The 26,220-nt window shown below is 31.9% G+C and overlaps 3 protein-coding genes across 3 annotated transcripts; 2 read left to right on the plus strand and 1 right to left on the minus strand.

Moving 5' to 3' along the window:
• Nucleotides 1-210: 210 nt before the first annotated feature.
• Nucleotides 211-23,149, minus strand: LOC145742076 (uncharacterized). Its single transcript, XM_082559830.1, has 19 exons — nt 22,958-23,149; nt 22,512-22,566; nt 21,550-21,588; nt 21,083-21,339; nt 20,589-20,762; nt 20,046-20,177; nt 9,868-9,994; nt 9,264-9,533; nt 8,856-9,000; nt 7,583-7,864; nt 6,433-6,544; nt 5,807-5,937; nt 5,374-5,546; nt 4,501-4,648; nt 3,264-3,419; nt 2,912-3,080; nt 2,168-2,389; nt 1,453-1,710; nt 211-985 (listed from the first exon to the last, which is right to left on the minus strand). Exons 1-19 carry the CDS (start codon nt 22,994-22,996, stop codon nt 698-700), a joined length of 3,177 nt encoding a protein of 1,058 aa, XP_082415956.1. The 5' UTR covers nt 22,997-23,149; the 3' UTR covers nt 211-697.
• LOC145742653 (cytochrome P450 1A1-like) lies at nt 14,776-19,588 on the plus strand. Its single transcript, XM_082560433.1, has 8 exons — nt 14,776-14,950; nt 15,267-15,465; nt 15,855-15,956; nt 16,304-16,445; nt 17,033-17,245; nt 17,651-18,151; nt 18,316-18,531; nt 18,774-19,588. The coding sequence occupies exons 1-8, from the start codon at nt 14,824-14,826 to the stop codon at nt 19,089-19,091; spliced, it is 1,818 nt and encodes a 605-aa protein (XP_082416559.1). The 5' UTR covers nt 14,776-14,823; the 3' UTR covers nt 19,092-19,588.
• Nucleotides 23,150-24,869: 1,720 nt separating the features above from the next.
• LOC145742673 (cytosolic Fe-S cluster assembly factor NUBP1 homolog) lies at nt 24,870-26,219 on the plus strand. The gene has a single exon (XM_082560454.1). The coding sequence runs from the start codon at nt 24,941-24,943 to the stop codon at nt 25,910-25,912; it is 972 nt and encodes a 323-aa protein (XP_082416580.1). The 5' UTR covers nt 24,870-24,940; the 3' UTR covers nt 25,913-26,219.
• The last annotated feature ends 1 nt before the right edge of the window (nt 26,220 follows it).

Here is a 26,220-nt window from a genome sequence, read left to right on the forward strand (position 1 = left end):
GTTTTTTTGTTTATACAAATTCTCTTTAAAAATTTATATTTATGTTGATTTTGTATTAAATGTTCTTTAATGATGAATTTATGTTTTAAGTTTTATAAATTATAATTGTTTTTTTTTACCTTAATATATTAAAAAAAACAACAACAGAAATTTACAAATTTTACAAGAAGATATATTTCACAGATTTATATACCCAAGAATTTTTACTAAAATCTACAAAAATCTAGTTCTACAGTTTTCTACTAATAAACACAAGCTAAAATTTTCACGTATGAAAGCCAAGTAAATTAAAAGCATATTTAAACAGTTTTAAAGTGAAGTTTAATTAACTTAAAATTCAGTTATTAAATCGGAGATTTTAGGGGAAAAATAGTCATTGAATTCCTTATTAAAAGTACTTTTAAAATTTCGTATTTTGTTTTACAAATTATCTACTTTTACAAAAAACAATAATTTATATAATAAAAACAATTTGGCAAATTAAACCCAAAAACAAGAAAAAATTTCCATGTAAATTTTCCTTTGCGCTAAATATATTTTGCAGGACTTTGTTTAGAAAAATTTAACAAATAAAAAAAACGGTTTTTAATACTTCTATATTTTGGAAAAAGTATGATAAATCAAAAATTATTTAAAAAAATCACAAGCTTAGTTGACATGTAAAAACCTGGCTTCGTTTTTACGATAAAACACCTTTTCAAACCCCTGTCGTCTGTTTGCCTTTTTCATCGTTTTGGTCCGTCGCCTCTCTCGTATCCTCCGTACTCTCTACTTTTGGTACCCCAGGTAAATCCTGCTGTGCCATCCAAACCGCATCTTCCTCGTCTAAGATGCTCTCATTATCGATGCTGTTTAGCCCAGAGTCGTAACTTCTTCCTATCCCCTCGTCTTCCTTTAGAAAGTCCAGATCTTTTTGTTCTTGTTGCTTTTCTTCTTTGGTTTTTGTGACCGCCATACGTTGAGCCAGAAGCACATCAAGTTCAATCTAAACAAAAATCAAAAAGTTTTTTGGTCAAAAATGTTTACGTTTTTTTCAACTTTTTTTTTTATAAAGGTGCAGTTAACTATTATGGTAGTTACTTACCAAATGCATTTTTGATAAAGAAAAAAAATAGTAATGTTTAGAATTTACCGGCAGCGTGGTGTAGTGGTCATATAACTTGACATCACTACATGAGGTCGTGGGTTTAATCACCACTGCTCTGATTCTGTAGCGCCCTTGAGTAAGGCACCATAAACGGTACAAACTTCTGCTGAGCCAGCACTTAATCAGCAGCTTAATTACCGGGCAATTATAATCTATAATATCCCAAACTGCTAAAGTAAACTCGAGACCGGGCCGGAGTAACTGATGTTACTCTATGTTAAGTTCGTTAAGTCGACCTTACTACATCAAGAATAAGAATATTTTAACTTAAAAAAATTAAATTAAAATTTCTTTATTAATATTACCTGCGCTTCTTTTGGTAATGCCATATTTAGACTTGTAACAATCTGATCATTCTTAACGGGCATACCGGGCAACGGAATGTGCCTACCCACATCAATGTGAACATTTGATTGTGAGTTAATGCTCCTAGCAGCCCCAGATTCGCTGGAACTTGGCCTGGTTGTCGAGGCGGAGCTGGGGATCGATCCCGGGACTTCGGAGTAGTTTTCTTCGTCGCATTCTTCTTTGATCGTAGCTGGGAATCTGCCGGTGTTAAAAATCTAAAAAAATAATGTTTTCAGTAGGATTGCTTGTACCTTATTTAGGCATTATTTAAGTGTAAAGAATGTCATATTACTAAAGCGGCAGCGCCGTGTAGTGATAAGAACACTTGGCTTCATTACATAAGGTCATGGGTTCAATCCCCACTGCGCTTATTCTGTAGCGCCCCTGAGTTAGACGATATAAACAGTATAAACTTTTGCTAGGCCTGCACTTAATCAGCAGCTTAATTTTCCGGCAGTCATAATCTATACTATCCTAAACTGCCAAAAGCAACTCGAGACTGGGTAAGGAAAACTAGTGTTACTCTATGTTTAAGTCGTGAAGTCGCCCTTGGCACACCAAGAATGAAAAAATATAAAATAAATAATAATAAACTGAATTTTTTTGTCATGAATGCTTATATTGCCCAAGTCATGTGCGTATTAGTTTGTTATAATCTTGAAACCCGCAAACCTGTGGGAAAATATGAAGAAGTTTTCCGATTCTCTTCTGCCTTGCTGGTCCATCGTCTGTGACGTCATGGTCCGAATTAGAAGAAGGCATTTCGAAGCTGATACTGTTGCGGAACCGGCGGAGTCCATTGGCCACGTTAAGCCCCAATATTCCGCTGTGGGGCGTGACCGGAGAGCCCCAGGAGGTCCCGAACCATTTGTGACGTCGAGCATCTTCTCTTACCTAGTTAAAAGTTTAAATTTAACATATATTTATGGCTAAGAATGAGATAGTTTTAAAGAAAGGGGTATTATGTCCAATGTAAAATAAAAGTTTGTCTTTTTGTATTAGCAGGAGTTTTTAACAGTTGAATGAAAAACCAACAAGCGTGGTGTAGTGGTCAAAACACTTGGCTGAACGACATGAGGTCCTGTGTTCAATTTCACGGCTGTAGTTTATACTGTTTATAGCCCATTAAGTAAAGTGCTTGCTATAAACGGTATAAACTCCTGCTAATCCAACACTTAATAAGCAATTATTGGAAATTTATGATCAATAATATCCCAAACTGCCAAAGGCAACTCGAGACTTGGTCGAGATAACTGTTACTTTATGTTTGATTACTCCCAACCTAAACATAAAGTAACACATATATATATATATAACATCTATACCATTCTAAACTACCCCATTTGTCATTTAACGTTATTGAGGTCAACAATAAACATTATCCTATTTTAATTGACGTCACTAAGTTAATCTTACCTCTGAGTTACACAAGCAGTGAAACACGAATAAAAAGAATCCTTGCAGAGAGTTAACTGTAGCAAACACATACTGAAACATTAAAGTTTCCTCGCTTAATGATAACAACCCAAACAGCCACGTGGTTCCGAGTAAGGGGAATAGAAAGATGCTTCCTTTAACAGCATTTCTATAAAAGAAAAGTTATTTATCATTTGAATGTGAATTGTTTACATAATAACATGTTAAATTTAGTGTAAAGAGCTTGGCTACTTGCTTTAAAATTATGTTTTAAAATCTGCCTACCTTGACCACCTTAAAAAAAAAACATGCGAAAAATTTACCTTTTTTGTAAAATCCTAAAAAATCTTACCTGAATTTCGATGCTTTCACGTGATTCGATTTCTCTGGTTCGATGTTGACGATGACTTTCACGACCGTGATGAGTATCACGGTATTGATGAGTATCACGAGCAACGCAGGAGCAGCGAACGCCCAAATCGAGTTATCATGAGGTGATAACCAACAACTACAAAAAAACATTTTTTTGATATTACTTAAAGGTTTTTTGATTTTTATTAGAAGGTTGTGTTGTTGTGACGTGTTAAAGCCATCTGTAAACGTCGGGCTTCAGGTTGTATATAGTGGCATTGGTGCGGTTCGAACTTAAAACCTCTTGGCTTGTAATTCGATGCCATGACCGGTAAGAGCCTACCAAAGTCCAGTTAAAATAGTTATTCATATTTCTTTATTAATTTCCAAAAAATCAATACATGAAGCTTAATTTTTTTTTTAAATATTAACTTTTTACATAATTGAAACGTCAACCACATTTTTAGGTTAGATATTAGTTAAGTTATCGTTTAACAAGTGGTTTACTTATACGAAAAATCTTATTATGTAAACTTAAAAAAAAATTATGGAGTATTTAACTGGTGACCAAGTTTGTTTAGTTTATCCTTTATCCTTTAAGTTAAATGACTACGTCTTTTTTAAGGACCTGTGAAAATCGTGGGGATTAAGTTTAGAAACAAAATAAAAACAACATCGATCAACACAAGTGTTGCCACCTCTTGGAACTTAACGATACTTGTTAGGTCTTTAATACTATTTCAAACGGTTTAGGCTTTGTGTTATTAAGTCCTATTTTACTATGGGTTTGTTTAAGATTTTGCTACCGGTTTTATACTAACGAATATTTATTTTATTCAAATTAATCAGCAGTTTTGGCAGCGTGGTGTAGTAGTTAGAACACTTGCTACACCACACATAAGGTCGTGGGTTCGATCCCCACTGCTCTTATGCTGTAGCGTCCTTGGGTAAGGCGCTATAAACGGTATAAACTCCTGTTAGGCCAACACTCAATCAGCAGCTTATAATTAGCTGGCAATTTAAATTTTTAATATCTCAAACTGGCAAAGTCAACTTGAGACTGGGTTGGGGTAACTGGTGTTACTCTATGTTTAAATCGTAAAGTCGACCTTCCCACTAATAAATAGAGCATTATATGATGTCTATGAATGGAATTTCTTTGAATTTCCAAGCACTTTGTTTACCCGAACTGTAGTGTTTTTCTTATTACTTTACTTAACACTTGTATTAGTACTCACATTCCGTTAGTGCCCAACTTTACGTTAAGAATGCCCATTGAAATGGCCAGAATGACGACGGGAATTCCCCAACCTGCTACTATGTAATATTTGAACCATCTACGAGCTGATACGAATACAACGACGACTTGGGAATAAAGATGTACTCCTGAAATTTAGTAAATTGTTTTAACAAAAAAAGACAAGACTGAAATGTAAAATTTACACAGCTTATTTTTTAAACGTTGAATTTATATATATTTAACCGGCAGCGTGGTGTAGTGGTAAGAACACTTGCTACACCACACATGAGGTCGTGGGTTCAATCTCCACTGATCTTATGCTGTAGCGCCCTTGAGTAAGGCGCTATAAACGGTATAAACTCCTGCTGAGCCAGCACTTAATCAGCAGTATAATTATCGGGCAATTATAATCTATATAATATCCCAAACTGCTAAAGGCAACTCGAGACTGGGTCGGAGTAACTGATGTTACTCTATGTTTAAGTCGCGCATTCGACTTTCCCACATCGAGGATAAAGGTATATACAAAAAAAATATATATATTCAGCAATTAAAAGCGGTGCCATAAACGGTATAAATCTCTGCTGAATCAGCACTTAATCAGCAGCGTGATTATCAGACAATTTAAATCTAAAATATTCCAAACTACCAAGGGCAACTGTGGGTTGGGATGACTGATGTTACCTCATGTTTAGGTCGTACAGTCGACCTTCCCACATCGAGGATAAATGAATATACAAATAAAATGCTATTTGACATAGAAAAACATTTAAAACAAAAAAGTAAAGTTAACCACAAATATTTAAATCGGTGAAACTTAAACCAAATATTTGTTAATTTATTTGGCCTAAGTGCTTGTGACGTCACTTACCTTCTATTAGCATCCATGCCAGCACTGTCATGTTAAAGTAGTAGAGTAAAATGGTCACCACAAGACACCAACTTTTTGAACTTTCCGCCAAAGCTTCGAACAAAAATAACAAATCTGCAAAACCTACAGCTACTCCAAGGTTAAAATGGATCTTCATATTTTCAGTATGGAATCTAAAGTAACAATATAATTACAAGATTACACTAAAATACGTAATAGGCTTTTGTTTTTTAAAAATCGGATTTAAAAAGTTAATTATTCACTATATTTTTAAGTCGCATGTTGGCGCTAGTGCGCTAAAATTTATTCAAGCATTCTGTTCTCGTATTTTTTTATGCTACTTAACCGATTTTTTTTGGTTTAAATAACACAAAAAATATTTGTACATTAAAGTTATGTTTAACTAGTTAGTGAGTTGATAATTTAAACCTACTTTAGTTTAATAAATGCAGCGCACATTACTACAACACCAAGCAGAGACAGAATGCAACCCACAGTTGAAATAATACTCAAAGCTTGTCGGTGAATCAGCGAAATTTCGTCATCTATATTATAATCCACAATCTATACATAAAAAAATGGTTTTCAAGTTTAAAAATAAACTTATATTCAAAAATTTAGGTTGTTGTAAAGGTCGTGTTGAGAAAAAATCATTTTACAATTTCGTTTTATTTTTTTGTATACCTTTTTGAAAAATTATGACAAATACTTTAACTGTATTTTAATTGCTTTAAATGAACACTTTAATTAGTGCAGCAGTTAATATTTATTCACTTATTTCCGTTTTCTTAAATGAAAACTTTAAACAGAAGCCTGATAAACACTCTTGAACTTTAAACAACTCGATTTAAACCGGGTTAAAGTCCAAGTTTTAAGTTTTAAAGTTTATGTTGATTTAGTTTTTTTCTTGGGAGAGTGTTTTCCACAATTCTTTTAAGTTAATCTTTTTATATATGTGTGTGTTTTATATTACAGTTCTTTAAGTTAAACAATGAAGTAGCACAATGAATTTAAACTTAAAGCATTTAATTTTTAATGCAAAATAAACAACTAAATAACCTGCAGTAAGATTGCAAAACTTGTCAGATGAACGCATTCACAAGTTGTATGTGTCAGGTTCGAATCCACCACCGTGCAACCTCGTGTCGACCAAGCCCCGCCCCCTTCGTCACTGTAATTTAATTATGACGTCATATGCAACGTAAAGTCATTTAATAAGTAAAAAAAAACGAGATAAAAAACTCGTTTTTGGAAAATAAATATAATGACGCCATTAAAATACATCGTGACGTCATTAACTAAGTATAAATTGAAAAGCAATTGGTTTGCTTAATTACTGTACATTAAAAGTAGAAAATTAGGGTTTTTTTGACAGAGTAAACTTTGACCAAATAAAACGTGCTCTCGTGACAAGGTCGTGACAAGGTCGGGGCAAGACTTATAAGTATCTCCATTCTTAAGCCATAAGCGGACGTGACAGTAAAACCAAATCCGATTTTTAATCTCAGAATTACATATTTTTGTGGCCATCATAACTTGATTCGCACGCGACTCTCCTTATCTTACTCGTTGTAACTTGATTAGTCGCAAAACATGTCGCATTGCCAGAGATTATCACATGCAAGTGTTTACGATTAAGCCAATTTAAAATGCTTTAAGTTTTGGTTTCTGCTTATTTTTACACGCCCAAAAATGTCAGAATTTATTTCATTTTCAAGTCCGGTTATCGTTAATTTGAAAATAAATTTAAGCTTATTTTCACATACTTTGACTTAATTTCGGAAATTCCATAAACGCCGCAATATATTTATACTAAGTCGATGTTATTTCAGTTGTTAAAAATGTTAAACACTCAATTTTCGATTTAAAGTTCTCAAAATTACGAAAATAATATTATTCGTGCTGGTAAATTTTTCGAGCTATTTATAAAGTTGTCACGCGAAGTCTTATCTCTTATTCTAGATCTTAACCAAAAATCGCGTAGTTTGGTATTGACCAAATATTGCAACATGTAACTTGATTCTGCAATAACAGAACAATATCTCCTTACTTAAATTTTGACATATGTACGTTTGATCACATATAAATGGCTTTATATTAGACTACGGTAATGTTTATAGCAGAGTTTTTAATCATTTTTAAATAGTAAGGGTTCTATATCAAAGTGATTAAAATATTTCAAGTTATTTAACAAAAAATATCAGTTTACCTTTCATCACCGGCTTCCCAATATACACAATGTAAATTTTCCTCGCTAGTTATCCTCGGCGTGCTTTTATCCGCCGTTGGCGCACTTGTCGTGGCGTTCTCTTGGCGTGCAGTGGGTTCCTCCACGCCAGTAATATTCCCGCGTGCAGGACGTTCATGTTTGAATACTATAACAACCGGATGGGTTTGAAACACACCGACAGGTGGCCTGGGGAACACACTTGTCGTTATCACCGCGCTGTTAACGGTGCTTGACCTGATTTTTGCTTGTCTGGGCAGGTCACTAAACCAACAGAAGTTTCAATTAGTTTCAAGTTTTTTTAATAACCCTTGTTGAAACAATATTGTTCCAACAACATGACACATTTTTTCAATGACCTTTTTATGTTCCTAACAAACTGAAATTTTAAATCGAAACTTGATTTTTAAGGATATTAAATCGCGTTTTGTTTTTGGAGTGTTTTTTTGAGCTGTTGACTAATTTTTCCGGCATGTTGTAAATATTTTTGATTTAATATCATAACATTATGATTAATAATTCGAATCGTGTGACTCATAATTCTTAAGCTGAATTACAAATCGACCACAAGCGCATTGCAAAAAAATAACAAAAGAGTTGCCAAATATTTTTAACAATATTAATAAAAATAAAATATTTAATTGCACACTTTAAGAATTAATAACAGTGTAATTAAAAACAATGTTGTAACATGTGGTTGACTTCGTTTCCATGTGCGTGTGAAGCTCGAGTCGTTGGCCTAAATCAATATTTCATATCTCTTAAACGTTAAAATAGTTACAGAATTCGGAAATAAAATCAGATGGTGATAAATATTAGTATGAGGTCGGTTAATCACGGTCGGGCCCGGTCGAACTCACACGCTACCTCGCGTGACACGCTGAACATTGCGTGCGGATAAACTAATTAAACACTCGTAATATTTTAATAGACCTTGCAAGAGAGGCGAGCCGGTATTAAAGTATGAAAAAAAAAGTTTTTTTCGTGGTTTACAGATTTAATCTTTGTCACAACTTTAAAAATAAAGTATTAGGAGAATTTTCAAGAATTTTTAAATGATGACATCACTTGCTTTTTAGAGGTGACCACTTTAAATAAGATAATAAAAATGGATAAAATCTTTTTAAATCTTTTTTTTTACATACAAATAACAGCTAATAATATTGGCTTTTTCGGTGACCATTTTAAATAAAAAAAATTACCTTTTTTGAAAATAATTTTTTTTTTAAATTGTTTTAAATTTTTTTTATTTTACCCGTCATCCTCTTTTCTGGTTGGCATTGCTTTATTGATATCCTTGTACCTAACATTAACCACGACGGACTTGCTTCCAAGCGCTTTTTTGGGCAACGAAATCCAATCCTGAAGAAAATCAGCCTTTTCTGTCTGCTGTGTCGAGACTAAAATTACCAAAAAAAGTTAACATAGGCACTCGTTGTATTATAAAAACAGCCTTATAGTTATAAAAATACCTATTAACATAGGCTTAAATTTATGTTAATTGGTATAACAGTTACACAGTGTTCGCTTAGCAGGGTAATTTAGTTAGATTGTAAGATATTAAGTGGCTTAAAGTTACACCTAAAGCTTACAAACTTCCTTAACCTTATTTTAAGTTAAAAAAAATTTTCAAATTTAATTAAAATCTGATTTTAAAACTTACAGGTTGAGTAACCATTGTTCGGTTCCCGGGTGGTGGATTGTTGCGCTGAGTGCTCCGGGAAGCTGTAAACCTCCTCCGACCCCCCCCAATTACTCCCCTCCCCGCTGTTCCCCTCCGCCCCCGGTGCTTCCCCTGTTTTGTGCTCACTGCTGTAGCTTTCAGAAGACTCGGAGGAGCTTTGCTGGAAATTGTAAGAACTTTCCGCGTCACGACCACGTGCTCGGTCTGGTGACTCGCTTGTGTCTGTTTCGATGACGTTCATCCAAAAAGCTAAACAAAAATATTTATGATTTTAAATAAAATAAATTTAAAATGACTTTTAAAAAAATTATATAAGCTAAAATCTGCTTGTCATGTTTTCCTTGAATGTGATTTTAATAAATGTTTCAAACGTCAATATTGCGATTTAAATGCCAACCAAGTAGTTGCAATTAAATTTGAAGCTTTAACTGGAAAAGGTAACTGTAGAACATAACATTTAAAATACAGAAGTTTAAATTAAAATTAGAAAATAACATTTCATGATTGCTACAAATTCTAACTCTTTTTCCTATTAAAAAAAATTAATTAATTTTAAAATATTTGGAATTAAAATTCTAATTACCGACTGACGTTCCTTCAGTTGTAATTGTCTTTGTTGCATTCGGTGACGTAAACAATCGCCTGCTGACGTCATTACACAACACTTCCGCTGACGTCACGATATCTGCCACGCCCGAGGAGGCTGGGCTCTAATTAGAAGTAAAAATAGGGTTTGTCTGATTATAATTATTGGTATCCTAATTTGGAAAATTTTAAAATTAAAAAAAAATTTAAATTTTTTTTTAAATTTTTTTTTAGAAACGCAGAAACGTTGTCAAAATAACGTTTGGTTAAACAGTGACGTTAATAATAGTTGATTATGACGTTTTTGCGTAAAAACGTGATCGGATTTTTGCCAAATCTCGGCTACTATAAAGTCGACCTTGGTGTTTATATATAAGCCAGTTTATATACGGGAATTTTCTTGCAAATTTCTTGTTAATGTGTTAAGCCCAACAACTTAAGCTGGGTGTGAATTGCTGAACTAATTTGAACGATCTTGAAACAAAAAAATAAAATTCAAAAAATGCCATTTTATTTTTTTAATTTCGAAAAAAATGCATTTTTAAAAACAGATTTTTGTTGACCCTTTTTTTGGGTTCGCGTTTCAGGGTCACGTGGTTTTCGCAAGTTCATGTTTAGTTCGTTCCGGATTATGACGTCATATAAATACCACAATTAAAACGAACATGATGCGAAGAAACGTATAATTATATTTCTGCCCGATATAAACCCGATCGTAATTTCATTGAAAATTGAAAATTCAAGTTTTACAAAATTTTGAGACTTTGTTAAAAAACGTCGAGCGACAATTTTAATTATTTATAATTCAGTTCAATCTTAATTTTGTTAGGAAAGATTAGTAAGGCTGTTGTAAAATATCACAAAAAATATTCAGGCAATTCAGTTACGTTTTAAAAGTTTTATTTTTTAAATTTAAATTTAAATTTTTTTAAAGTTTTTTTATCGGACTTTAGTATAGCGTGACTATATACCATTTAAGCAGCCAAAAATTCCGAAATTAATTTTTTATGAAATTAAATTTGTAATTTCAAAAAAAATTAATTTCGATAATTACACCGTTAATTATCAGCATCACGCGAGCATGTATTAATAAAAAAGCGAATTTTTACAATTTTTAAACAGTTTTTAAAATTGGATTTTAAATTGTTAATGTAGCAAAACGGACAAACAAACACTTAAAAGCAATAAGCCATCAGCAGATGACAGGCAACCATGAGGCTAAAAGTTTATATTTCAAACGAAGCACTTACGTAAATAAGTCAAAAGTTCATACTAGATATAATATAAAGGCATCAAATAATTTTGAATCTCGATTGATTTACTATTACATCCTTCGATTGAGTTACATTAAAAAAAGGAAACAGGAAAATTGAGAGGTATATATATAACAGCGCATATACGGTACGATATGTTATTAAACCCTATAGCAACGAAACTCTGTATGTTATATGTGTAAATCTACACGATTTCGCGATTTCCGTCCGGTAAAGGGTGCGAACGGAAAGCGTTGGCTTGTAAATTAAATTTCTGCATTAAGCAAAGGTTTAAGGGTGATTAAATTTAAAGAGAAATTTAATGCAGTAAAGATGTAGCAATGTTAGTGAAAATAAACTGCACTTAAGTAATTTAGTCGTCGCAAAGTCATGGAAGATTCTAATTTTTTTTTAAATTAAAAAAACAAAAATCTCTTTTTTTAAAATTTGATATTTTTAGTATTAACATTTGTCAATTATATCATACCCGACATAAAAGGGCAAAAGTAGATTTTTAGTCTATAACAGTCACCTTTAAATGTCAAGTTTTAAAAATAACATTACGCATGCAAGATATATTTCAATGACGTAAGGCTCCCTAAATAGACAGAGGTCAGTAGTTTTAAGTTCTAACACTTCACAAGGTTACAAAGAATGAAAAAATTCATACACATGCAGTGATAACCGCATTGTCCTTTGTTCAGTTAGGTTTAAGAATAATTTCGGCTTAGTCAGTTTCCCTTATTTGCTCCAACCGCATTGAAAATAAGTTTATGCGATCTGATAAAGGCAAATTGCAGAGCAACTTATAATTTAGTCGTTGTGTCGTTTATCAACTATAACAATCTGTCATCTAGTTTAAGTTTTGGTTTATTCTGACTTCAATTTTTATAAATTAAAAAGAATAAAAAAGTATTTTACATTTTTGTTATGTGATTTCACTGCTGAAAGCTATTTAAAATTGATATTTAAACAGTGTAGGCATTTAAATGTGACAGACATGCATAGCGCTTTATTATTACCTTCGGTTAGAGTTTTCTTTTAACTTAACTTAATTAGTTTCCATCTTTGTGACATTTCGCTATAAGTCGCGCGAACTATAAATCAAAGCACTCCGTAAAATAGTCACGTGACCCTTCTAAACAGTATAAAAATATTTGACTAAGTAAGGTTAGACAGGGAGTCATAAAGAAAAATCGCCACACCCCGTTCCCCGCGTTTGTTCGCATACAATAACTTCCAACCTATTCTCTTTCTTTACATAAGTAAAGTGTAATTTATAGTGGCAAAACGCGTAAGGCACTTACAAACAGCGACCGGGTTTAATGATAGGTTAACATAATGGTTATGTTATGTAAGGGAAATGCTAGATGGCAGACCGTGAACTGAATAAAGGTCATACTAAAATAAAATCGCACAAATCCCCCTTTTTCAACTTTTGGAGTGTTAAAAGTAAAGCAAACTTGCCCTTCTGGACTTGGAGTTGGTACTAGTTACAACCGGTTTGTTTTGATTTTTCACCGGTTTAAAGTTCTCATATTTTTATCATTTAAGTAATCAAGTCAATGGCAGTAATATTAGCTTTTAAATTTGTATGATTTAAAATCTATGGTCGATCAAAAAAAAGATGATTTTAGTATTCTTAATTCTCGACTGGTAGTGATAAAGTGCGACAGTTATGGCGGCGGTAATTAAACTAAGTCTAAGATTTATGTTATCGCGTGCCACCATTAAAGTTCGGAAAACGAGTCACGCCGATGCCTTCTACGTCAGCAAATTCTTTCCGCGGAAAAAAAACGAGTGGTAACCGGTGCGTTTGTCACGTGACCGGGCCACAAAAAAACTTAGAATTTTCTAGGTGAGGGTTGCAAGTCCAACTTTCGGTTCGTTTGTCACGTGATCTTTTTCCTGGTAACGGAGCGTTAAGGGGTGAACACGACATGTAATGGATAGGTTTAAGGTTCGCGCCTGTAATTGCAAGTTGCGGAGACAACCAGACAGATATCGCGTGTGCTCGCTACACTCTGCCTTATACAGATATACTCTAAAACATCACATGAGCCTGTTCAAATTTACTTAACAGTAAAGATTATACGTGCAAACAAATGCGGAATTCGACCGATGTAACAAAAAACTGTTACAGTTCAAAGTATTAAAAGTACTACTAAAAGGCCGAAGTCAGGTTTTATTGAAAAATTTATGAATAGGAGAAAAAATTCAATGTCAAAATTTTGCGGGTTTTCTTTTGCTTTAGCGAAGTTATCACGACTTAAACACCTACGTGCCCTTCAAAACTATTCTTAGCCGGCGCGATAACCTGTAAAGACTACCTTGGGTTTATACAGCGAAGTAGCTGTGAAATATGTTTACCTGCGGTTCTTATCCTAAGCCCTTAATCGTGCAAACGTATATTCAGTAACGCATTACGCATATCAAAGTCTCAAGAGACACGTGTGCGCTAAAATCGCTGATTATTTAATAAAATATCGGTTTTGAAATCCCGTGACGGGATGAACTTAAACCTACCAACAAACTCGTTGAACTCTTAGTGCGCGGGCCCCGCTTATTATCTGATCACGTGACAGGAACGGAAATCGTCTCTTGGAAAGAGAGCATTACTGACTGGCAGCGGCGCGTGACCATTCTGTTGACCGTAACCGGCCGACTAGTTTGAACGGAGAACTGCGCTTAGGTCTCAGTTAACTTTTAAATCGGGAAAGCCATGGCCCAGTAAACACGCATAGAGTGAACTCACCGCAGTTTAAGTGGATATTTTGATATAAGAAGGCTGATCGTATCAGTCGACTGCCGACTGCGAAAAAGAGAGGGACGGCTCGATTAAATTATAAAGTTATGAACGACATTCTTGTTCGTTTTTAAGTCGTTGCAAAACAAGATGCAGCGAAAATTGAGGTACTTACCAGATTCTAGATAAGTTAGATATTTTATTATTTTAAGTTTATGCTGCTGTTTTCAGCCAATTTTACGCGTTTTTCAAGTACAATAATGTAGCTGACAGTTACATTTGGGCCCAAGAATTTTCCGGAATTTAATAGTTTAACTAAATATAGTAGAAGTGCTTTTTGTTAGGTAAAAGCCGCACATTTCAGACTTTGGCGTGATTTAAATTGCAGTATTTACGTTTAACCTTTATTTATAGGTTAGAATTTGTGCGTTTTTCGAGGCTTGTAAATTAAGTAAAATAGTCGATGCTTTTGCACACGGAACCAGTAGCTTTATGAATGAAATGCGCTGTCACGAATTTAAAATGACGATATCAAAAGACAAACAACATGGCGAGTTTAGCTAAGCTAGATCGCGTGCTGCCGAATTCGTGAAGTGTACCAATGAGCTATAGTAACTTATTGACAGAGGCAGCAGGCTCATAAAATCTTTAGTAAACTCTAAACTTGTCGAGTTCACTGCTTGCTATTTTCAATACAAATAGTAGAGAGGTGCACGCGACCGTTTAGTAACAGATTTAGGCAGCAGCTTTATTTGTTTGTATTCAGCTGCAGTCTATTTATTTTAGGTTTTTTCTAAAGTGCAATGGTTTCCAAGATTTAAAGATATCATTTCAAGACCGTTATAATCTTGTATGTTTTATACCTTATAGGAATAATAATCGATATTACTTTTTATACAGGTAGTAGGTAGAAATGTGAGGCCGTTTTGTTAACAAATAAAAATAAACAAAAATCATGGAATTTACTTTCGACGACGCAAAATATCTTTTTTGCAATCCTACTTTTTATCTGGTGATGTGGACGTGTATTTTTGGGCTTATCCTATGGTGGATTAACAAGAGAAAATCCCAATTTATTTTGCGTGCGTTTGCTTTGTATTTACTATAATCACAAGAAATCTTGTTAACATGTTATAATTAGGTTTAAATTGGATGTAAAACACCTGATATAATTGGCCACGATTTCTTATATAATGGTTAAGTATTCTCAAGCTAAACTAGTTGGTGTAGTTACGCTTTAGTAGCATATTTAAAAGTAGCAAAATGGATGAAATTGTAAAGCCCCTGGCATTTTTAATACTAACATTATTTGTTCAATGCATATTTTTAACTTGAAATATTTTTGTGTTAAATTTACAATCTTTTTATATGAACTTATTAACTTTTGATTTGATTTAGGAGATGGAATAAAAGTACCAGTTAAATCATTCTACGATTTGCCCATGCCACCCAGCTATCCAATATTGGGTAACATTTTATCGTTAATGGAATCACCACATACAGTTTTGACCAAATGGTCCAGAAAATATGGGCCTTTTTATCGAGTTAAAATGGGATGGGATGATACGCTTGTTATTACAGGATACGATGCTATAAAGTAGGTTAAAAACTTTGAAGTATTGTCAAGTGTTTTTAAATAAGTTAACATATGTAAAGAATTTTTTTTAATACTGTTTTTGCGCATTTAAAGATGTAATACATCAATTAAAACCATTTTTTCTTTGATGTACAAAGATTTATTAATTGTTTTTATGTGTAATAATACTGTACCGATTTTTTGTACTTTGCTCTAAAAAAAACTTTGCCGTAACTTAATTGTTTTGACTGACTGAGTGCTACATAACTTAACGCTAATGTATTAAGTGTTAGTTATATTTAAACATGCTGCGGGACTACCCCATAATGACTAACGAATAATAAATCACCTTGCTTTAAATATCTACGGAATGTTGACCCCGACTAACGAGTTCATTTGAAATTTTGCAGAAGAACTGGAATGCGGCAATCCGTTGCATTCGCGGGCAGACCAGCGAAAGAGACGTTCAAGATAATGTGCGAAGGTTACAGCCTTACCTTCTCAAACTACAGGTCAATAAGTGTTTACTAACATACATAGGACTTTGCCTTACATGTTCTTGTTAGATTAAACCACATGTTTGACATACCTTATTAATGGAATATCATTCTGACTAGTCATGACTTATAGCCTATATTTTATAATATTCGTTTTTACATGAATAAATATAAATAAATATTCACCAGAACGTTTTTGTTTTGCGTTAAGACATCTGCTGTAACGGAATGTTAATGCAATTTTCAGTCTATTCTACTTGCTTTGGTGTAACCATAAACACTGTATTTGCTAACCTTTGTTTCTGTTTATGCTTTGAGTTTAATTATCCGTTATTTGTTATCACTAATTGTATGTATTTTAGTGCAACCTGGCAAAAACAGAAGGATAGCGCGCGGAGTGCTTTTCGCACTTTTACAGAAGGCAAAGACAGACCGGTTGTCGAAAAAGCAGCGTCGATGCATGTGCATCAACTGATGGAGGACCTAATAAACGGCGCCGATAAGGTGAAAAAAGTAAACTTAACAAACCAGTGTTTGCATATATTTATATAACGTGACATTTAATTGTGTCGTACGAAAAAAATTTGAATTTTTCGTGTGTCTGAAAATATAATGCACTTGCTTGAATCTGACCTTTATAACAGCATTAGATTACGAAACAAAATTATTATATTTATCACAAGCTTTCTTTGTCTAAAATCACGGGGAAGTCGTCGGTTACGCATTTCTATTGTTAATTCGCGCGGAAAGGCCTCAAATATATAAGTACTTTAAAAGTTTTACAGCTTTTCAAGTCTTTAAAGATTTTTCGATCGTAATAACCTGGTTTTATAAATCCATAGAAATCTTATTAAAATTTTAAAATTCTTTTGCGCAAAAGCTTTTGTTTAAATATTATAGATTTTTTAGGGTCATTAGATTATAAATAGGCAGTCGTCTGTGAAAAATATTTTAAAGCCATTTTAGATATTTTTTGCACATAAAACTGGACAAAACGACTACTACTATATAAAAAAATAAAGTAGAATTTAAAACTATAAAAACAAAGCATTAGAATTCAATTATTTTTAACCTTAATTAATATTTTTTAGGACGGGATAGTCAACTCGAGACAATCTGTGCTTGTCAATGTCACAAACTCCATCTGCTCGGTTTGCTTTGGAAAAACTTTCAAAGCAGGAGAGCCCATTTTCAAAAGATTCCTTTCAATAAATCAACACTTCGACAAAGCAATGGGAGCTTCACAACCCGTGGACTTCTGGCCATTTCTGAAGAAAGTACCTATTTTGGGAAGGCCATATAACGTGCGTTTGTTTATTTTGGTATTAGGTCTTATACAATAACAAGCCCTAATCATAACATTATAGTGAACTGCGGTAGCGAATAATAGCTTAAGACGCTATTATAATTTTTATTTGATTTTATGGGTATAAATTCATTCGTGTAGAAAATAGATTTTGTAATAATTGAATGATTACGTTTGACTGTCTTTAAAAAGAAATGTGTATAGAGTTCCGGTTGGTTTAATTTAAATATAAAGGTGTGTTGTATTAGACTAAGAACGACTTACGTTAAAGTAATATGGGTTGGGTTATTAGTATCAGTTTTATAAAAAAATTATAGTTACATTGCTAATATATAAGTATAAAAATAACCTAGCTTATTCAAATTGTAATTTAAATAATAAAATCTTGCGTTTTTTTACATAGGATCTTTCTGTGTACACGAAAGCGTATTGGAACTTCGTCTCAACTTTGTTGAAATCTCATTGGGATACTTACAACCCTAATGTTATGCGAGATATAGCAGATTGCCTTAACTTAGAAAGCAACAAAGCTGCTAAAATATACCCCAACAACAATCTACCTCATAAAGTCTCATTATCAAACGGTAACGGAATTTCTAATGGAATATCTAACGGGCTATCCAATGGTAACGGCATTTCAAATGGACATACTCACACTAATGGCCATGCTTATGCTAATGGACACACAGTTCACAACAAACAGAAACATTTTGGGAGTGAAATTATTAAGACCAATCCTTTGCTTACCGATTTTGATTGTAATATTTCAAAAGAAGAGCTTGAGTTACGACAGAGAATTGCCTTTACCGCTGGAGATATATTCGGAGCTGGTTATGATACGATGTACACTTTTATGCAATGGTCTTTTCTCTATCTTGCCGTATATCAGGACTCGCAGAAAAAGGTTAGAACACTATTCAATCTTAGCCTAAGTATTTTTAACTTGCTAGAAAAACTTCCCAAAAAGGTGTTTTTAATTTGCAAAGTCTAGTTTTCTGTAAAAAAACTAATTTTACCCGTAATTTTTGACCTACTCACGTTGCTCTTTACCGCCATTTTGTGTTACAGTTACGCGAGGAAGTCACCCGCGTGATGGCCACGAACGAGGAGTCTTCGTTCATGTTACATCACCGCGATTGTCCCTACACTCAAGCCTGGATTTACGAGGTACTACGTCATACCTCCTTGGTGCCGTTGTTAATTGCTCATGCGACTACGTCACCAATTTTGATCAACGATTATTTAATTCCAAAAGGAATAACTGTATTGTTCAACTGCTATGAGGTAGGTCTTATCTTTGTTTGTTTTAACTTTTGTTATTTGATTGTTTAGTATTTGTCTAGATTATTTAGTAGTTCTTGTCAGTCAACTTTGTTATTGTAGTGTATTTCATTTAAGTAACAATACTTATTTTTTATTTTTTTATTTATAATTTTTATTTTTGGGTGTTTTTTGGATTTTTATTTTTGGGTGTAAAATTTTAAATGTTCCAACTACAGAATTTTTACGTTTTTTGTTTTTTTTAGGCCCATATGGACCCCACGGTTTGGAAAAACCCCGAGGAATTTAACCCAGAGCGGTTTTTACAAATTGACCCGGAAAATAGTCAATATAAAATTCGTAACGAAGTTGTTACTAACTTAATAAGTTGGGGGTTCGGAAAACGTCGTTGTTTGGGCGAAAAATTATCAAAACAATTACTTTTTATGTACATTTCAACTGTAGTTAGAAATATCTTAATTGAACAAGCCGTGCCGGGGATCGAACCTGTGGTCCCCTGGCCAACAGAAATGGGTTTAACAATTAAACCAAAACCATTTCGCATTAAAGTTTCAAAAATTTAAATTTTTTCAACATTTTTTTTAAAATTTAGGACACGTTAACCAGCATGTAATATAAATTATATTTTATTGTTTTGTAAATAATTTAGATTTTTAATATTTTGACATTTTATGTTTTTAGTTTATTGTAAAAATTGTGCGTTAAATTTATTTTAAATTAGACCTTTTTCGTTTAAAAATACTAAGGTTACATGATATTTAAAAATTTAAAATAATAACAACCTAAAATAATAAAATGTTTATTTTAAATATTTGTAAACGCTATTTCACAATTTGAATTACACTATTTCAATTTTAAATTTCTGTGTTTTTTTTCAATTATACAAAAACGGTTCATATTTTTTCGACTTTTTGTTGAATTATTATTTCCATAAATATTTGCCCATCTTGCCCAATGTGTTTCTCCAATGTACATGTCTCCTCAATTTAATAGAGTTATAATCTTTTTATTATTGGTCATTGGTGTGTGTTTTATGTACAGTGTTTTTCACATATATTAATAAAGCCTAATAAACTTATGAGTTGTGTTTTGAAAAAAAAAAATTTGGTATGATATAATTTTGATCAAATGTAAACTAATATTTTTTGCCCTTTTTTAAACTTATTTATTCTGGATGTTTAAAAGTCGACTCAACGGCCTAAACATAGAGTAATATTAGTTACTCCAACTCAGTATCGAGTTGCCTTTTGTAGTATGGAATATTATGGAATATCATCACCCAATAATTTAGCTGCTGATTAAGTGTTGGCTCAGCAGGAGTTTTCATCGTTTATAACGCCTTAATTAAGAGCAATACATCTTGTAAGCAGTGGGAATTGAACCCGGGACCTTATGTATTAAATTCAGATGTTCTATTCATTACACCACGCTACCTGTATCTTTGCTTAGATTCGACCCCTAGACTAAATAGACCGAAGTTTAAAGTCACAGCCATTTTGTTTAACGTTAAAGCTTACCCTCTGCGTTACTTTCCAAGCTTCTGTATAACTCGGATTGATTAAAACGCTGCTTACGTTTGCTGCAATTCCCGTGAAGTCTTCTACGCCATCTAGCGGCGCGTTTAAAACCGGATTGAGCTTCATTACGAGCTGTTAAATTTGGTATAATTTATTTTATGACACCGTAAACGTAAAAAATAAAATAACTCTATGCACATTTTTAAATGCTTAAATTAAACAATAGAAACGCAAGTAAAATGCATACAATATTAGCTTTAAAACTTTATTTAAGTAATTTTATATAACTAGTCCAAATCCTGCCTTACAATTGGAATTTTAATTGTCTTAATATGAACACCACTTTTAACTAATAGTTGCTCATAACAATTTACCTACGCACCAAAAACTGCAGTTTATATTTTTTTTTTGTAGGTATGTTAATGGTACATGTATATTGTTAACTAATCTTCCTTACAAATAAATCATAACAGAGTTTAAACTTAAAAATTTATACAATTTAGTAGAATTTAAAACTTATCGAAATTGAATATAATTTTTTACCAATAACGACTGAGCTGCGATTTCGAGTTCGCTCGGCAAAACTGAGACACTTTTTTCATCGTCGTTTTCCGAACTTTCTTCGCCGGGATTTGGGTTGATTGTGTCCGCCAACCAGTTTAAAACTGTCCCGGCCTCTCCGATGCTTATCTCGGTTAGGTTTTTTAAGCGATCCACCTGTTGTGACGTCATAATTTGATGTGATTGTGACGACATAATTTTGGTGTGATTGCAAAAATGTTTATTAAGAAAAAATTATTCAGGGCAAGCTTTAAATTATGCAAAGTAAAAAAAAACAATATTTTTCAAATTTTTTTAAATAGTTTTTTTAACTTTTTCTGGCATTTCTATATCAAATTATTATTTTTTTAACTTAAATTAATAAAAAAAAGTTTTTGTAAAAGAAAATCAAATAAATTCAAAGTTATACAAATTTTTTTTAATCAACTGATTTACTTAATTTTAATTAATATTAATTAACTTTTAACACTATGTACCTGCTCTTCAAATTTCCTATATTTTAACGACTTCTTTTCGTAATAATCCCAATGATATATCCCATAGGGGTCATCGACGAAAGTTCCCGGGGGGTTATAGAAGGTAGGGGGCGCTGTGTCCCGCGCCTTTTCGTAGGTGGAGCAGGCTTCGACTTCGGCACTGTAACTAAAACTCCGACAAACAAAGTTTTGATCTTTTAAGCAATTGTCGAGACATTCTGATAAAGAGATTGGGGCCCACCAGAAGTTATATTCATCTGGAAAAAATTAAAATAAAATTATCTGTAATTTTTTTAAGTATTTTTTCTACAAATTTGTTTTTTCCCCTTTTGTTAAGTTTTTTTAAATTACCGTTAAATAGTAAACTTGTTTTTTTTAGATAACTTTTTCTGAATTTTAGATTCAAAAATTTTTTTTCTTTTTTTTCTGTAATTTTTGTTTTACGTAAAACAGAAGTTGTAACTTACCCATTTTCATCCCGCGAACCACGATAAAATTTAAAGCAACTGTAATAAAAATATTAAAAAAATATTGTTAGAGCAAAAAGTAGAAAATAGATTAAAAAAAAACTTTAGACTAAAAAAAATATAAAAACACATAAAATCTCACATTTGAAGCAATGTTAAGATCTAAGTGTGCTGTAATAGGGTAATAAAATTTTTTATTTTATTTAAAACTTCAATAATTTAAATTTTATTTTTAAATATGGTTTTTTATTTTTGTATTTTGTCCCAAAATGTGGTTCGATATATTTTAAACGAGTAAACATGTTGTTGCGTAACAATGCTGGCCATTCTGACGTCACACTAATGAAAAGGACCCACTTAAGAGGCTAGGTTTTAAGTTTTCTTAACATACGAAAGCCCCTAGTTTAAGTTTTTTAAAGTAATTTTAAGCAAATAGTTGATTTTCGAGAACTTAACGGGTTATAAGGGGTAATAAAGTGATTAAGTTTTAAGTTAAACAACAGTATTATAAGTGTTTTAACTGCTTAAATGTAAGGTTGTTTAGACAATTAAAAAACTTTTAAACTTAAGCTATATAAACGTAATAAAAAAAATCTTATTTTTGTTTTTAAATTTTTACTAAGTATCTTAAATTGAAATGTGTATATTAAAGTTGCAATGTTTAAAAAGTTGTTAAAAAGTGCTTTCAAAAAAATTACAAAACGCCTTAAATTTTTAAACTTAAGTTATAAACAAAATTGAAAACAAAAATCTTAAATTAGTTTTTAATTTATTATCGAGTATTTTAAACTGGGGTTAGAATATTAAATTTTATAACATAAAATGTGTTAAAAAGCACTTTAAATAAATTTTACAATTTAAAAATTAAAGATCAGGTTGTGTTTTTATTAGTAAAATAGATTAGTTTAAAATAAGGTTAAAACGTTTTAGTTTTTGTAAATATTTTTTAATAGTTTACTTACTTCTATCTTCTACTTCTTGTATCGATTCTCCATTTACAAAAACAAAACAGGAAAACTAAAAATAATTTTTAAAAATTCACTAGATTTTAAAATGTATAATACTTTTTTAATTTCTATATTAGCCGATGCTACTAAATTAGTTCCCATACAAGCGTAAATAACTTCAAAAATGTAATTTTAAAATCGATTTTTTTTTAGAAATTACGTTTATTTGTGTCTTGGGAGTTTAAATTTGGTTTTAATCATAAACTTGTTGTACTTTTATGATGTAATTCAAATTAGTAAGATAATTATCAAGAAAATATAATTAACAATATACCCAAATTCAAAAATATTATTAAAGCTAAAGTTACAACTGTTTCTTTATCTTTATGTTTTGGTCGTAAAGTTGGCATTTCCAACGAAAAAAAATAGAAATACAATTTCTAAAATAAAATTTAACTTACCAAAGAAATCACAAAAAAACGGTAAAAGATTTGTTTCATGGCACTTGTCTACTAACTAAACTACAAATAACTCTCAAACTGATTAACTGATAATATGCGATACAATTTCCGAATTAAGAGTTTTTAGTTATCCGTAAACTTGACCAATCACCATTCTTCTTTTTAAATTCGGTAACATTTAATAAATTAAAAACAAATCTAAAACAAAAAAAAAATATTATTTAAAATTTTTTTAAAAACACTTTAATTATTTTATCTTAGACTCTTTTTCAATGAACATGGTTAAATAAAATCGTCGCTTAAATTATTATTTTTTAAGTTTACGAAACCACAAAATTTAAATTTCAATGAGTTGATGTCCCCCGCCTATGATAGGTTTTGATTTCGTAACTAGAATCCAAATACTGATTATCCAAACATTTCTTTTTGTCCTCGAATTCCTAAGCAAACAATTCGATCTAAACATTATGAAACAGTCGTCGAATCGGTTCTTTCTAAGTACATTTCCTTCACTGAAAATAGCCTAAGATTGCGATCGAAAACCAAAGAAAAAAGTTTCAAGCTCCTGTTTCTCTTTGTAAAAATAACATTTCCAACAAATTGGGTTTCCTTAACGAACGAGCACTTGTTGATCTCAAGTGCCTTGCTAAGTTAATTCTTCAAGCTTCAACTTTCAAAGATTTCACTTCAAAACTAGACCAATTTAACCGCCTTGCTTTAACAAAACGCATGAAGCTCGCGTGTCGTTTGCAACTCAATTGCCTTCGTTTTCTTAAGTAGCACTAGAATACTCCTTCGGCTTGTTAAAAGTCTTTATACTTAAGGATTTTGCAAATGATAATATATCATGTTACTGTTTAAATCCATTTTTTTAAACAGTTCAACAATGTGATTTTTAGATAAATTGTTTCAAGTAAACAAATGGGGTGGCCTGTATATAAAATCTTTTATCTTAATATTTTTAAAAACATAAAAAAAAAATTTTTAACCTTTTTTTAAATTTATACTTTTATTGTATGCAAAAATTTTTTAAATATTAAAAAAAACAATGCACGCTATTTATTAGACATTTGTTTTTTTATTACTTTACTAAAACAAAACTAGAAAAATGTAAAGTTTTTTTACAAAAACTTGCTATTAATTTAAAAACAATTAAAAAAAGTATATTTAAAAATTATGTTTAAAAAGATAAGTTTAAATAAAAAAAATATTTAAACCTAAAAAATTATTTTAAATTTTGATCAATTTATAAATATTGTCTTAAAATTTTTTTTTTTTAAATTTAAAAAATTTAAATAGTATTAAATTTGGAAGCACTGGTATATAGAAAAGTGCTGAGTAACAATTAGTCTGCTTAAAATCACATGTTTGACAAAAACAAAGATTTTTACTTTAAATAAATTAACTTAAACTAGTTAATTAATAACAAAAACTAGAAAGAATAAAAGGTTTAAATTAAATTAATAAAACAGTTTTGTGTTTAACTAATTAAAAAGTAAATAAAGCTTAGAATTATTGGAAAGAAATACGGTTTTGTTTTTTCGAGTCAGTGAGTGTCGAGTGATTGGTTTTTAGAATTTCCTGAGTAAACTTTTTTGTTAACGTTTAGATACGGTCCCGCACTATCCCGCATCCCGTACTTTAGTATTGTCCCTATTAGAGTCGTCCGCGAAGTTTGTAAAATGCGGAAGGGCGGTATTTTTATAACCCTACCCTAATCTTCCTTTGTACATTCCGCTCTTTCCGTATTTATTTTAGTGTTACTTATTTAGATCGGAGGACGACGCTAATAGAGCTCCCAATTTTAGTGTAAAGTAAAAAAACCCGAAAATTTTTTAATTGTTAATTAAAATTGTAAAACTAGCTTCACAATAAATGTAACTAACTATTTCAACATTTCTATAGACAGGATAGATATAAATAAAAAACACAATCTAACTAGATTAACCTTATTTTAAAAGTTGATCTTATCCAATCATTGGGATGACAGATGTTCCTGAAACTGCTCCTGAGCATTGTCCCGGCACAGAAAGTAAAGAAGCTGGAAAAGTTGCTGCATGTGCTGGTTGCCCTAACCAAAAAATCTGTGCCTCTGCCCAGCCCCAACCCCCAGACCCAGATCTCCTTAAAATCAAGCAGAGTTTAATTAACGTGAAGCACAAGATCTTGGTACTTTCTGGTAAAGGCGGAGTAGGTAAAAGTACGGTCACAGCACATTTAGCATATGCGCTAAGCAGCAAAAATGTTGATCAAAATATCGGGGTCTTGGATATTGATATTTGTGGCCCCTCTATGCCCCAAATAATGGGGGTTTTAAACGAACAAGTCCATAACAGTGGGTCAGGTTGGTCTCCTGTTTTTGTGGATGACAACTTGTGTATAATGTCCCCCGGATTTTTGCTCTCAAGTCCCAAGGATGCTGTGATATGGAGAGGTCCCAAGAAGAACGGATTAATTAAACAGTTCCTTAGGGATGTGGATTGGGGGTCATTGGATTATTTATTAGTTGACACCCCGCCAGGAACTTCTGACGAACATTTGTCGATTGTTAAATTCATCGCAGAGGCGGGAATAGACGGAGCAGTGATAGTAACTACACCACAAGAAGTAGCTCTACAAGATGTCCGCAAGGAAGTGAATTTTTGCAAGAAGGTTAATGTTCCTGTTATTGGAATTATTGAGAATATGAGCATGTTAATATGCCCGAAATGCTCCAAATCTTCCAACATATTCCCTACTGTTCCAGGTGGAATAGTTGGTGCAGCAAAAGATATGAATGTTCCATTTTTAGGTAGTATTCCAATCGATCCCCTGATTGGAAAATGTTGTGACAATGGAAAATCTTTTCTTGAAACTTCTCCAGACTCAAAGGCAACTTTGTCTTATTTGGATATTTGTAAAAATGTTGAACTTTATTGTGCAAATAATCAAGATACAGCAATGGAAACTAATTAATAGTTTTAATTATATTTGTAAATATGTAAAAAACAATTAAAAAATTTATATAAATTATTTTGAATCTTGATTGGCATTCTGTTTTTCTTTCTTTTTGGAATTTTAAACAGCTATGTGTTAGACTTAAATGCCAGTAACAAATTATTTGGTCTATTTTTATATTATGTTAAATTTGCTATGATATTTGTAGGTTATCTATTACTAGGTGATCTTACTTTTAGTAATTGTTGTCAAAAAGTTAAAAATGTATAAACTGTATTTATAAGTTATAAAATTCTTCTTGTATTACATTATTAATTTATATTTAG

Source organism: Corella eumyota, chromosome 1 (genome assembly GCF_963082875.1).
Source record: "Corella eumyota chromosome 1, kaCorEumy4.1, whole genome shotgun sequence".
Classification (NCBI taxonomy): Eukaryota; Metazoa; Chordata; class Ascidiacea; order Phlebobranchia; family Corellidae; genus Corella; species Corella eumyota.

Coding starts and splice junctions, on each gene's coding strand:
- LOC145742673 (XM_082560454.1), top strand. CDS start 24,941: ATGACAGATGTTCCTGAAACTGCTCCTGAGCATTGTCCCGGCACAGAA.
- LOC145742653 (XM_082560433.1), top strand. CDS start 14,824: ATGGAATTTACTTTCGACGACGCAAAATATCTTTTTTGCAATCCTACT. Junction 15,466..15,854: donor ACAGGATACGATGCTATAAA/GTAGGTTAAAAA, acceptor GAAATTTTGCAG/AAGAACTGGAATGCGGCAAT. Junction 18,152..18,315: donor ATCAGGACTCGCAGAAAAAG/GTTAGAACACTA, acceptor TTTGTGTTACAG/TTACGCGAGGAAGTCACCCG.
- LOC145742076 (XM_082559830.1), bottom strand. CDS start 22,996: ATGAAACAAATCTTTTACCGTTTTTTTGTGATTTCTTTG. Junction 9,995..20,045: donor CTTGGAAAGTAACGCAGAGG/GTAAGCTTTAAC, acceptor ACTTCTAATTAG/AGCCCAGCCTCCTCGGGCGT. Junction 1,711..2,167: donor TTCTTCATATTTTCCCACAG/GTTTGCGGGTTT, acceptor TTATTTTTTTAG/ATTTTTAACACCGGCAGATT.